This window comes from Nothobranchius furzeri, chromosome 7 (genome assembly GCF_043380555.1).
Source record: "Nothobranchius furzeri strain GRZ-AD chromosome 7, NfurGRZ-RIMD1, whole genome shotgun sequence".
Taxonomy (NCBI): domain Eukaryota; kingdom Metazoa; phylum Chordata; class Actinopteri; order Cyprinodontiformes; family Nothobranchiidae; genus Nothobranchius; species Nothobranchius furzeri.
Genome location: NC_091747.1, coordinates 58,726,126 through 58,739,825, shown reverse-complemented (window position 1 = coordinate 58,739,825; position 13,700 = coordinate 58,726,126). Strand labels below are relative to the sequence as shown.

Here is a 13,700-nt window from a genome sequence, read left to right as displayed (position 1 = left end):
TCTACAGCTTGTTAGAAACATCCATTTGTGATACTAGCAGCACTGACTGCTTGATCCCACAGTGACCAGTTAGTGCTCAAGCTTCACTGTGGGTTTCTGATGGTCTTCAGGTTTCAGTCAGGTGCAAACGGGGTGCAGAAGAAAGAAGAAGTGGGGGTTGTTGCATGAGCGATGGCGACTCAGTGAGATGTTGCGGGCAAGAAGAAAAGGTCATTAAATCCTCATCTGTTCTGAAACTCATCACGAGTGGGAAAGACTTCAAAGCTTTAGGACATTCTGAACCTTCATTCATGCCTCAGAGCGATTATCACAGTAACTGTTCATTAATTAGCCATTTGTCGACTTCAACACCGTAATGAGACTGCTGTATGACATTTGCTTGCATCGGGGCCCTTCGGAGCTTGAATTAGCTTCAGAGAGGGACGAGCCTTCATGTCCTCAGTGCACACTGTCCTGAAAGCCTGTTAAATACGAGTTTCTCCTCACACCACTGTTTTCTGCTGTAATTATCTCATTTCTCAACTGCTGTGCCACAATTATTTTCACTGTTTGACGTCAAAATAGACCAAATCTTGTGACCGGATAAGGGTCACCCACACTTGTTTTTGCAGAAGGGAATATTCTGTCCTTGCTGGCAAAGATTCACCCAAGCAGAACATTTTATGAGACAGTGGAACTGACAAGGAGACAGTTGACTCTGACAGCTCGGCTCCTCTTTAAGAAGTTTTATAGCAGACACAGCGTTTATGTATGAAAGTACCAATTTAGTTCAACTTCTCTGCAGTAACTGTACATTTGGAACTTGATGAGCAAAAAAATGTGTTGCTAAGCCAACGTGCTGAAATATTTTCTCTGTGTATGCCATTTGCAGGAGGTATAGAGATCGTCTGAACATATTTATGGACTTTCCTGGAATCTTTTGTTTTATTATTTGCTCTTCCTTCTTGTCTTACCTTCACATTCTCACAGGTTCACTCTCGCCTCTGAGCTCCATCCAGACTGGATGCTGCTGCTGTTCTTCACCCACACCCACTTGACTGTCACCGTTGCTTTGGGACTGCTGCTCATTCCCAAGGTAGGCATGAAACTCGTGAGTTATTAACGACTATATTTAGCAAATCAAGATGTTGATTTACCGACTGGTGTTTTATTTAAGGCTGTTTAGTTCCCACCATGATGGTATTTTTGTTACAAGTAGTGTGGAAAGGTGCCAAAACATTTGTCCACGTTTGTATCAAGTTCATTGTATGAATCAGGATCTCCTTCCAACATATGTGCACAAACATCCTAATATTTATTTCCATGCAATAGAGCTCCGGGAGTTGACGTCACTTCTCCCGGCATGCGACATTTCAAATCGAAACGGCGCCATCTTGGCAGGCAGAAGCCCGCAGCTGGACTATTTGTTATTGTCAGAAAACTAAACAGGAAATATGGTAGATTCCTGTTGTGCCCCAGGATGCAGAACAGACACGGAAGACATAAGGAATGAGCCATCTACAGGATTCCCCAAGATCCGGAGCGCCGCAAACGTTGGATCATTGTAATAAAACGCACTAGTGACCGGGCTAAAATGAAACTGTGGGATCCCGAGAGTAAAGGTTTTCGCTTATGCAGCGACTACTTCATATCAGGTACTTAAACCAACGTTTCCTCAACTGTGTATAGTGTTTATTTTAAATGCTTTTATTACGATTCTTATTGGGCTTCCTAAACTTATTTTGGCGTGGCTTTTTCTGTCTTATTACTCATAGCAGCAAGTAAACATCACGTAAAACGTTACCTCGTGAGTTCTGCGTGCTGCCGTTTACGTGTTTTATGATCACAGCAATTAACCGGCTAAGCTGTATTTCATTTTTAAGCATTGGTTGATCAATTGTCAGATCACACATAAAATGCACTTTGGATTGCTATTATCTGTCTCACCGAGACGGATCTCAGACAGATCCTGAGATGTTCCTGCCTGACACATTTATTTTATTCACGGAAAAAAATCTAACAAGTGATTTCTCTTGGAGTTCAGTTTATACATTCAAACAGCACTATTTAATCTACTTACATGTAAATCTATGTAATTTGTCCATCCATCCATTCTCATCCGCTTATCCGGAGTCGGGTTGTGGGGGCAGTAGCGTCGAGAGGCCCAGACTTTCCTCTCCCCAGCCACTTGGGTAAGCTCCTCCGGGGGAATCCCATGGCGTTCCCCGGCCAGGTCCGGTAAGAAGTCCGCTCCGACAGCTTCTGGCGTTTTTAGAAAGTATCCCAGGGGCACGGTAAGGGCCGGAGATGTTTAGTCTATTTAATTTCTGACTATATAAAACGATTTCTTCAGTTTTAAAGTGTGAAGTAAACTCCGACGGGGTAAAACCCAAGCCGACCCCGTTCATTTTGTTTACCTTTGTTGCCTGCCAACATGGCGTCTACTCTCTGGGAGTCACGTGACGTCCGGAGCTCTATAATCGGAACCAGCTAATATCACATTGTTGTTAAAAAAAAACAACCAACAGTTTTGACCCGTTCCATATCCCCCAATCAGTTCCTGTTTGCTGGCACCCACATGAGAGACGACATAGCGTCCGAGGCCTATGAAGATGAGCTGGACATGGGTCGCTCCGGGTCGTACCTTAACAGCAGCATAACCTCAGCGTGGAGTGAGCACAGCCTGGACCCAGAGGACATCAGGGTAGGTGCTGCTTCTGTGTAACCTCCCCTTTTCGTTTGAATAACCTGGCGTTACTTTTGCATCCTATACAAATACTGAGCCATGGCAGTTTTTTATTGCAGACGCCAGAAGAAACGGGCCATCACAGTTCTATTAATGGCTGTGGCGTAAGATCTCGCGACAGCCATTGGGAAAAACGTACCAACGTGAGCTGAGATATTTGTTTGTCTGTTAGAGCTGAAGAAGTCTCTCTACCAAAAGATTTGGGTGCCTTGCGCCTATTGTCCAGAGGAAGTTGTTTTATGATTACATCCTGGTGCTTGCAAGCATCTTCTGTCTCGGATGAAGAAACAGATGGGACTAATTCAGGACCCGGGATCAGAGGCTGTTTCAGACCTAACACTAACACACACGTGGTTTCCTCAGTTGAAACTGTTCAAAACAGTCCTGTTTTTGTTTTGATTTCAGCAAGCATGTGGTCTTCAGTAGTGCGTCATTAAACAGCTGTTTGTAGTCATCTGTCATGAAGTTGTACTGCATGTTCTCTGTGAAGTAGACGGCCCGCTTTTTTGTACAAGTGTCTTGTAACAGTTTCCAAATGTTCTTTCCAGGCAGCTAAACACAACTCAGTACTTTGCGTTTGTGTTTTTGTTCTTTTTTCAGGAGGAGTTGAAGAAGCTTTACTCCCAGCTGGAGATTTACAAGAGGAAGAAGATGCTGGCAAATAACCCCCATCTGCAAAAGAAGAGGAGCTCTAAGAAAGGGCTGGGCCGATCGCTGATGAGGCGCATCACCGAGATTCCAGAGTCTGTGCACCGACAGTGCAGCCGCGAAGACAAAGAGGGAGGGGACCATGGGAGCAATCGCAACAGCATCTGCATGTTGAGGAAGAACCCCGTAGATACAAGTCATCAAATCAAATCGGTAAAGGAAGAGACTTTAAAGAACAAGGTTTTCTCCCTGAAGAAGTCCCACAGTAGCTACGACCATGTCCGGGACCAAAACGAAGACTCCAACAGCGCTGCGGCAGACAAGATGGAGGTGACCACTCCTGACGGGTCCATGTTGGAGACACTCATGGGCAAAAAGCTGGTCAAGAAGCAGTCTAGTGAGAATGTGAATGTCCCCAGTGAGTCTACAGAGTCAGTTCCTTTAGTCTGCAAGTCAGCCAGTGCCCACAACCTCACCGCTGACAAGAAACCACTTCATCCTCGAGCCTCCATGCTACAGAAGTCCCTGAGTGTCATCGCAAGCGCCAAAGAGAAGACTTTGGGCTTGACTGGAAAGACCCAAAGCACAGACGACAGCAACAGGAAGAATCAGCCAAAGAGCAAAGACACAAAGGCAAATTCAGAGGCAGAAAATGAATTACAGCTCAAGATGAATATCAGCCAGTCGGTTGAGTACAAACAAAGCACAGCTAAAGGCAGGATTATGAAACAGCCAACGAGTGGCAGCCAGCCCACAATCTTTTCTGATCCAATCAAGGGAAAAGACCTCTATGACGTCTCAGAAGTGTGTCCCTGGGAGCTGGAAGATCTTCCAACTCCGTCCGAGAACAAGATCCAGAAACATGTTTCGATAGCACCAAGTGAAACCACTACGATTCATGGAGGCAGCACTAAAGGAAGCAAATCTCAGAAACAGAAAGCTTCTGATCAGTCGCCATCGGGAGGCAGGCACTCGAAGGAGAGTCCGAGGACAACAGCTGTTCGAGCTGAGATATGTCCATGGGAGGAAGGAGAGACACAAGTCAGCCAAACGGAAGGATCCAAGTTACAAGTATCTAGTCAGTCTAAGGCCAAGCAGATTACAGCAAACCGACCAGAGGTTTGCCCGTGGGACTTCGACGAGCCACAGAAGACAACAGAATCAGCCCGATCGCCAGATTCAGCAAAGCAGAGAAAGAGCCCCTCTCCAGTGGACGGGAGGGGGAAAAGCACCGTATCAGATGCTCCAAAGGTGGGAGCATCACTTCAACCACCAACATCAAAAGCGGACATATGTCCCTGGGACTATGACAACACTGCAGTTTCCCCAAATCTGGATAGGACATCTAATCCAACACAAGCACCCAAAACTAAAGAGTCACCCTCCAAAAAGAAAGGCGCCCCTTTCACGAGGACAGCTGAGAAAGACCTCGATGAGAAAAGTAGAACAAAAGTTCAGGAGAAGACTAAATCTTCTGAGAAACATATGAGCCTGCAGAAAATGGCCGAGGTCTGCCCGTGGGATCTAGAGGGTCCACAGGAGGTGCCGTTGGTAGAAAAGAGGAAAAGCGCAAACGTTGGAGCGGCGAAATCCAAGCAGGCAGACATCTGTCCGTGGGATTTTGAGGATTCGTCCAATAAAAAGGGCACCGATAAAAGTGCCCCTTTAGTAAAGCAGAGCAATCCGAATTCTAAAGGTGGAGCTTCAGTTTCTGCTGTGAAGGCAGATGTTTGCCCCTGGGACTTTGAAGAGGGCACATCAAGCAAGAAGGCATGACACTCGACCTAACCATACCACTGAAATGATAGTTATCAGTGTATACCATTTTTTCCACTTGGAAATTGTTAAATGTTACCTTTTACTACCTGTACGGTAACTTGGAAGCAAAGTTGATCCACAAGTTGCCTTCCCTTCCAAGATTTTGTTCCTGTTTTACATATTTTGAAATATGTACAAGAAAACAAAACAAAGTCAAGAAGAACATTCCAGATTATTACAGGAAATCCCTGAAAGTAAATCAGACCAATTATGCAACTTCTTATCCAACCTTTTCATTTCATGAGCAACGTCGGCAATCTGTTCTCGCCTTCTTTTGCCTGGTACTTTATTGGACTGAGATATGACACGACTGCAAAGACATAGAGAAGTAACGTCGCGTATGACTCCAACTTTTACATTAAATTTAAAGAACAAAACAGCAAAGGTGAACGTCAAAGAAAAAGAGAGCAATGGCAAAGAAGGACTCCGGTCTACAGCCTGTAGGTTCAAGAATTACCGTAAATCCTCTAATACAGGCCCGGGCCTGTATTTGACTGAAGCTCATCAAGCTCCAGGCCTTTATTGGAAGGAGGGCTAGAATTAGAGGCAGGTCTCTATTTCTATTTGAGCAAAATGAACTAATGGTTCGCTGGAGTTTTTGACAATTAAAATTGCGCCCACATTTTCAAAGTTAAACACATTTCTTTTAACAACGGTAGTTTCTGCTTCAGCCCTCTCCCCCCTCCCCCTGCGCAGCAGCCGCAAACTCACTGATGCGCCTGCAGCCTCTCAGAGTTCCTGCTGCTCTAAACATTAAAATAATTATTTCATTTTCTGTTCCTCACTTCTGATTACCTTCAATGGTGTCTGTTTGTTGCAACCAGCAGGTACAAAAACTAACTTGTTTTTATTTGACTATTTTTCTGTCCTGCCTGTTTATTATCTTCCTGCATCTCCTCTCAGTCCTAAAGAGAAACTGCTACCTGGGTTCATATATATTCACCTTATGAGTTACCTTTGAACTGCAGTTCTAAAAGATCTACCGACCGCAAAAACAGCGGAGTGCTCGCTGCTTGGTGGCCGCGTGATCGGTGCGTCACCGGAGGACAAGCTGATGTGCCCCGCTCCACAGCATGCAGCGAAACACATCAGGCGCAAATAAAAAACAGAAATCTTTAAAGGAAATGAACCCACATGAACGATCGCGTGTCAGTACCGACGCTCTGGCACAGCCTCCTCTTGTTTCTGCACGGTTAAAGTTACCCTCGCGGTCTATCACTGGCAAATCAAAAGTGAGACGATGACACAACCGCCCCCCGTACTAGCTTGTTACCACATTTCACTCGGCCAACAATAAGAGACCGGCCTTTATTCACCTCCGCCGACTCCGACGCCGGCCATAATTGGAGAACAGGCCTTTAATTGAATACCGGCCTGTATTAGAGGATTTACGGTAGTTTGTGTTTTGGTCACAAAAAGAGGAAAATCTGTCTAGAGCACTTTAGCTAATTTCATAAACTTAAATGGAAGGATGGATTCTGTCCTTCGTGAACATTTAGTTTAATTTTCAAACTCATAACATATTCTCTCATGGACCATCCCACACAGACCAAGGTCATTTGTGTTTTTAGATCTATTTAATTGTAGTTCTCTACAGATTAAAATGCTTCCGGTTCTGCAGAGATGTACTATATTTGTGCCTAACTAACTAGAATTGTCTTGTATTTGTTTGAAAGGAAGCAGGTGGCTTCCTCACTGGGATTTTGTGACAGTGGTCCACATAAACGGCATGCGCAGCCAGATATTGAGTAGCTGGACCCTACTGGTTGTCCAAAGATCAGCGCTGGTGTTTCTAGACAACATATATTCAGTACTAGATATTTATGTTACCTTTTTTTTTAATAACCCTTAAAGCTAAAGGTCGTGAACAAGGAAAAAGAAGCCGGTTCGGTCTGAATTCGACTCTTAATTGCTTGTATGTTCATGCATGTAAACATTAAGGAAAGAAATATACAGAAGGAGGGATTTTGCACCAGCTTTGTTTATGAATCCAGCATGGGTCTTCGTGTTGCACTAAATGTGTGTCTGTGGATGCAAAAATAGGAATTTACAGGAAAGATGTGATGCAGTTATCCGAAAAGTACCGTAAGACTGAGTTCCGTGCTTTTGGTTTTAGTACGAATGCCTAAAAGTGATAATTCAGACTTCAGTGATGTCCTTATATCTTACCTGCTATAGACATGTAGCTTTGTGACCAATCTCTGTTTGGAGACAAGTGTTTGCATTCTGAAAAGATCGATAAGCTAACGGCTAGTCCAAGTGAAACAAGAGATAAGTGTTACTATTAATAACCATTTCGATCAAAGTTTACCAAAAGATTAGAATTAATGCATTTGCTTGAAGCCACAGAAAGTCAGAGAGAATGGAAGTTAGCATCACTCTGACTAGCTGTTAGCTTATCAACCTTTCAGAAATGAGGATATTTAAGGAGCTACCAGGTATGATAGTCATTGTTCATAATTTTAACTAAACCTTATTTTAAAATAAAATTGATTTATGACTTTGTTTTTTTTGGGGGGGGGGTCATTGCTATCAAGCTATTAAATAATCAAGATAAATAAACCCAAAGTAGACTTAGCGTGGTGCTTATCGATCAAGAATCTGACCAAACCTGTTGAAGGTTTCTTGTTCCATGTTTTGTATCAAAATATCTCAATATTCATCATGCATTCTTCAATCTAGAACCCAAGGTTAAAAAAAGTCGTGTTTAAAAGTGTTGTTGAATCCCCAACTGTAACAATGTTTGCAGTCATGTTCAATTTTGTATCAGTGTAGCATCTAAAATACTCCTCTTTTGAGAGTTATTCAGTGTTGTCACCGATTGTAGCTGTGATTGCATTCAGGTTCCTCAAAGCAAGACGGCTCAGCTCTGTAAGGGTTTCTACAAAAACAACAACTCTTGCCAAACCAGGTTTCTTCCAAACAAATATAGCTAATGTCGCTTTTATAGATTCAAACATGGAACATGTCTGAAATTTGGATTATTCAACCTCTGATGAGAAATGTGTCATTGTGATTGTGCACAGATCGATTGTAATAATCTAAAAGGAGAATGTTAAGAACTACATTATCAGTTTGAAGAGAAAAGTGAGCATTGTGATAGGACAACAGAAACGTTTTCCGACAGTGACTCGACTTTAGAGTCACTGCCATGTCAGATTTACCGCCCCGCGTGATGAGTAACATGGTGCCTCTTCGTTGTGCTTTTTGAAGAAAGCTAGAAACGTGTAGATGTGTTTGTCTGAATGGGAACTATTTTTTAAACGATCGTACTATTAGCTAATTTGAAGCTCTTTAAGATTTTGGTCAAACCATACGTGAAGAATAACCAAAACAAGCAATATTTAATGGCAATTTCAAAGATGATGAAATGAGTTTTTATTAATTATGCTATTTTTTTGCACACGTCCAGATATAAAGTAAGGCAAATGAGAAAATGCCATGAGTGCAATATCCCACCATTGAGCTAAAGCTCTCCTCTTATTCTGCATTGTGGTGAATTCACACTGTAATTTATTTTCTGATTGTCATATGACTTCAGTCATTTCATAGATGTCTGTATTAAACTGTGATTCATAACTGGTGTCCGTCACTGTAATTTATCTTCAGCATCACTGAATCGGTGCAAGTTTTGAACCCTAGCTCGGGTGTACAAGTCCAGACCGTCGTCCTTGTGCCATCATAAACAACGCTGTTGTCTTGTAGTTTTCCACTGATCTTTACCATGGTGCATTTCTGTTGGCTAGCTGCTTTTCATTTAAACCAGACTTCTTATTTTCGTGGTCAAACAAAGTCACACTATGGCAAATACAACTACTAGTACTGCTACTACTATTACTACTACTACTACTACTCCTCAATGCTGTAACGTCGTAAATCTTGCTCTTGTGGCTTCTGCATGAATTCAAGAAATTACTAGGACCGATGTTTCACTGCCCTTGATAGAACTAAAAAGGAAAAACTTTATATTTTATGGACTGTTACAAGTTGTATAGTGAGTGGTACTGTCCCTAACCCACTGTATCCTGTGCTTGTTATGACTATTGCTCTATGACAAGCTTATAGCATCAATATATGGGAATATTTGGTAGATTTATATTGTGTTATATTGTGACAGCATGTACATAAAAGATACCTCCTCTGCAATAAATATTTATATAAAAACGACCGTGTGTTTAGTGGTGTTTGTCTGTTGTTATGCATTTGCTTTTTCCCAGGACATTTGTTGTGACGAGTCAAAGACAAGCGAAGAAGATCGACATATACAAAGTCTGGGTCATTGTAAACAAAAACAACCACATGAGCTGCACCTGCATGGCTGGGTATGTCATTTCTATAATATAATGTTATGAATCAACATTAGCACGATTTCCATATATAACCTTGTTTTTAGTCAACGTCGTTGTAAACATTAGCCGCAAGTTGGCTAGTAGGCTTAGCTTGTAGCATTTGTTCCTACAAGTTTAGCAACACATTGAGCAAAAGCGAGCCACGGCAATAAAGTCTATAAATGACTGCTGATCTCTCTGGCGCCCCTTTTTCAGCTTTGCAACAATGACACAACCCTGTATGAGTTGTTGTTGAGGAGTTGTTAATGCTAACGGTTAGCTCCTAGTAGCCGAGACAAGCTCTGCTATCTATGGGCTGCAAAAATCACCTCAGCTGGACACGAGCTAACACTGAGGCCATAAATGCTAATTTGTAGCATGATACATCTATGTGGCCTTTTCTGACCCCAGCGTTTCCTCCCTCTATTGTCTTTCAGTGGCTAACACTTGTGGTAGAAGACAACTTTCATGTGACATTTAGAGTTTTTCTAAAGCAAATGAGTAAAAATATAGTTTTCTGTGAACCTCCTCTTTAAAACAAAAATAAAAACTGATTTGCATCTAAGGAAATGTGCTCTTTGGGACATTCTCTGCTCTGTTTCTTCTACAATGTCTTTAATCCCAGAAACTGCTGATACAAGATGCTCCCATAATGCATTTGTGCTTCATCTTTTTCATTTAGAAAACGCATTGCCATGAGCAGCCTTGAGCATGATAACCTCCTTAGAGAATGTACAACTTGGCGACTGTCCTGAAAGGCTTTTATGGCTCATTGTGCTGAGATCAATGGATGCGCAGCAATAAGACGATGGAACATGACACCAAACTGACTTCATGCAGAAATATTAAATACTGTTATTTTCTTATTTCAACGTAATTATGGCCCTAAGTGAACTTTTTTATTTCCTGTGCCTAAAGGATAATCATTACTTACTCAGCCCCGTTAATTTAAGGCATCACATCTACGCCGTCACAGGCTGTTAAATCTCCCTAAACATAGGCAGAGGCAGGGATGAAGGGAATTGTGTGAAGCAAACATGTTAGCATTGATCCAAGTTTACAGAGCACTTTAAAACCTCTCTGATAAAATAAAAGATCAATAAGCTGCAGCAGGGGACAGAAATAGAGATGCATTAGAGTCAAAAACTAATAAATAATCTGTGACACATGATATTGATGATCCCTATGATTGCACTCTCAACTATTTCTAATGCACCATTAGGTTCGCAGATGTTTGTCCCTGACCCTGAAAGCTACTTTACCTTCAGCTTTAGGTATGAGTTTTGCACCTCTGATGGCAGCCCTGAGTGACCAATTATAATCAGAAATAATCATTAACAAATGTTTTTTCTGTCAACCACACCTTTAATGTATGTGTCACTCTTATAATTGCCTCCATAATCAAAGAAAGACTATATTAAGTATTTATTCCCTCAGTTTGGCTAATATGTAAAATTAAAATCATAAGGCTCATTCACACTTCACTGATGGTGAAGTACTTCTCCATGCTGAAAGTTGCACAAATTTGAGTGATGTCGTATTTCCAAGGGTCTCTTCTAAGACGTTAACTCATTCACTGCCATTGACGACTAAAGTCGTCATTTTAGATCCAACCGTGCATTTTTTTTATTGTTTGAGCATCGGAACGAGCCCCCGCGCTGAGAGAACAAACATCTCAGCCCTGAAGCCGATCTTCATCCGCATACGTCTCAGATCACATGATCAGGAAGCAACACATCCATGTGTTTGGAGATCGTTTTGGGACGTTCCTGTAAAAAAAGTGAGGCGCGAACCGGAAAAGTGCCTGCCGATCACAATTCGACAATGGATTATGAAAGAACGGATAACGCTCGAAACACGCGGCTTCTTCCTGATGTAAGAGGTGAGTCTCCTCTTTGTTTTGGTTGTTTTGGCATCGACATCATGCTAGCGCGCAACGTTCTGTGACTCTTAAAAAACAGTAAAAACGGTGAGAAACGCTGGCAGCGAAGGCCGTTAGTGATCAGGAAACGGCTGGCAGTGAATGAGTTAATGTTGGATGTGGGCAGAGTTGGGGACCAGAGTATTTTCTGGAGGGGTGGCCAGTGCCACTCCCCAGAACCGGCCCTGAACGTTGGCCCCCTAACCCTTATTAGTCTGGTAATCTGTACCTGATAGGCATCCATAACACTAAATCATACCGTGAAAGTTAATGAACACAAAAATGACCTTTCTAATGATCTCAGGTTAAGGACATGGATGTCCTTTCTGATCAGACTGACAAGTTAACAGTCAAGATGACAGTAACCCACTTTTGCTATTTTCCCCTCTAGGAGCTAGCCGTTAGCTTATCAACCAGGATTACTGAGAGCTGAAGTCTCCAGTTCTACTCTCTCTTTATCCCTGCTTCTGTTAGATTCATCCTTCTGAAGTCAGTTTCCTTTTATTTTATGTATACAACCAAATTACCAGGCTTTTTATAGAAATATCCTCACAGTTTAACATAAAAGACAATGAAGAGTGCTGGCTGAAAAAGACTCAACACTATGCAGCAAACTGAGCTATCTGGATCTCCCATTGTGTGTGAGAAAATCACAGCTGGATGCTGCCGTGCTGCCTCTTTGTTGATTTTGCAGGACAGCGGGGAACAGGGTCCAGCATTGCAGGACTTATTTTAAAGCATCAGACAGTGATTGGTGCATGAATCACAGCCTTTTGAGCCACAGAGGCGTGGGTGGAGATGGACAGCAGCTGAAAATGAGGGACTGGAAATAAGAGGAGGCTGATGGCTTGGCTTAGGCTGGCGTGCTCCAACGCTGACTCATCCGTCCCTCAGGTACGTGCACGGCTGAGGGAGGGATGTGGGAGGAGGGGGATGATTTTGAGGACATCTTATGTTCAGTAGTGTTGATTCATGACTCATATGGGGGTGCATGTGCGTGGTGAACCATGGGGGGGTGAGTGATGGATGCACACGTCGAAACACAATGGGGTAGTAAGAGCTGTTTTATTTATTGTCAACTGTTCCTGAAAGTGATGCTTTTGGGTGTTTTCACTTCAAATCCAGAAAAATAAAATGTATTCTGTTGTTTTATTCGTGCTTTTTTCTGCTTGATTGAGATTTGAACATGGAGGGAGATACATACTCTCCAGCTCCTCCTGGGGAATTACAGGGCATTCCCAGAGCAGACGCATCCAAAAAGAGGCACTCTCACTTAAACCAACTCAGCTGGCTCCTGAAGAATGTCTCACCCTGGTTCTGAGACTCATAACTGTTAGTATTTATTTAGAGAAACCAAAAATGAGAGAGAATGTGTAAATTTTCACTTGGAGTCCCACTTTTGCAAGGACTTCTATTGACAGGCACACAGCAAACTGCAGGCTTTAGGCAAAGAGTCGTGTTGAGATCTGGGGCGAAGGGTTAGGGGCACCAAAGCATTATGGTCTGCTTCAGAAGGACTGGGGTTCATTTCCTTGGATAGTCTGATAGAACCACCATCAAGTAATTGAGTACAAATATTCTGTTCCCTTACTTCAGTAGAAATTTTGGTATACTTCACTTAGTAGCTGACTTTTAACTTCTACTCCTCACATTTTCACAAATTTCTCTGTGCTTTCTGTTCCTTGTGGTTTAAAAATAGCCTCGTTGTTTCCATTTGATTTGAACTTGTCGTTGAAAGAAACTATGTTAATCTGGATAGAGTTAAATTGGTTATTAATTGGATTATAGTTTTTCTGACACTCTATTGGACCATACCATCCATATATGGTTCTTTAATATATTTTCATCACAATAAAATGCATTACATTTAAATGGGCATTTATGCTTAATAATGCAAAAGTGATGCTAATAAAAGGACCTTTATTGTGAAGTGCAAATTTGACTATCTAGTACATCGATGAGGATAAGTGAACCAAAGAGAAGGAAACATAAACAAAGCTTGGAAACCAAAATCCTGAAGCTATCATTGTTGCTGAAGGAACCCCAGTCTGCTGCGGCTGTCTGCCACCGGGATGTAAATGTTGGTGATGCTGAATTGACTTCAAAGATAATCTATTTTAAACAGCATTTGCTGTAAAATATTTGAGACGTGGCGCTAAACTGTTAGCTCGTCAGTCAGGACAGGATTGATCTCTACTTCCCCAAACTGGAGTCCTTGAACAAGCCATCCAAGACCCAAAGCTTTTCCACAGAGCACCAC

General features: G+C 42.3%; 1 protein-coding gene across 2 annotated transcripts in view; it reads left to right on the top strand.

The window, feature by feature from the left end:
* gpr158a (G protein-coupled receptor 158a) overlaps positions 1-9,358 on the top strand; it is an 82,376-nt gene extending 73,018 nt beyond the window's left edge. The window contains exons 9-12 of one of the 2 annotated variants that reach the window (XM_015955461.3): positions 970-1,075; positions 2,537-2,683; positions 2,785-2,868; positions 3,326-9,358. In XM_015955461.3, coding sequence (XP_015810947.3) covers positions 970-1,075; positions 2,537-2,683; positions 2,785-2,868; positions 3,326-5,149 — 2,161 coding nt within the window. In that variant the 3' untranslated portion in view covers positions 5,150-9,358. The remainder of the gene's footprint in view (positions 1-969; positions 1,076-2,536; positions 2,684-2,784; positions 2,869-3,325) is intronic. The other variant, XM_015955462.3, reaches the window with a different exon arrangement.
* Positions 9,359-13,700: the final 4,342 nt, after the last annotated feature.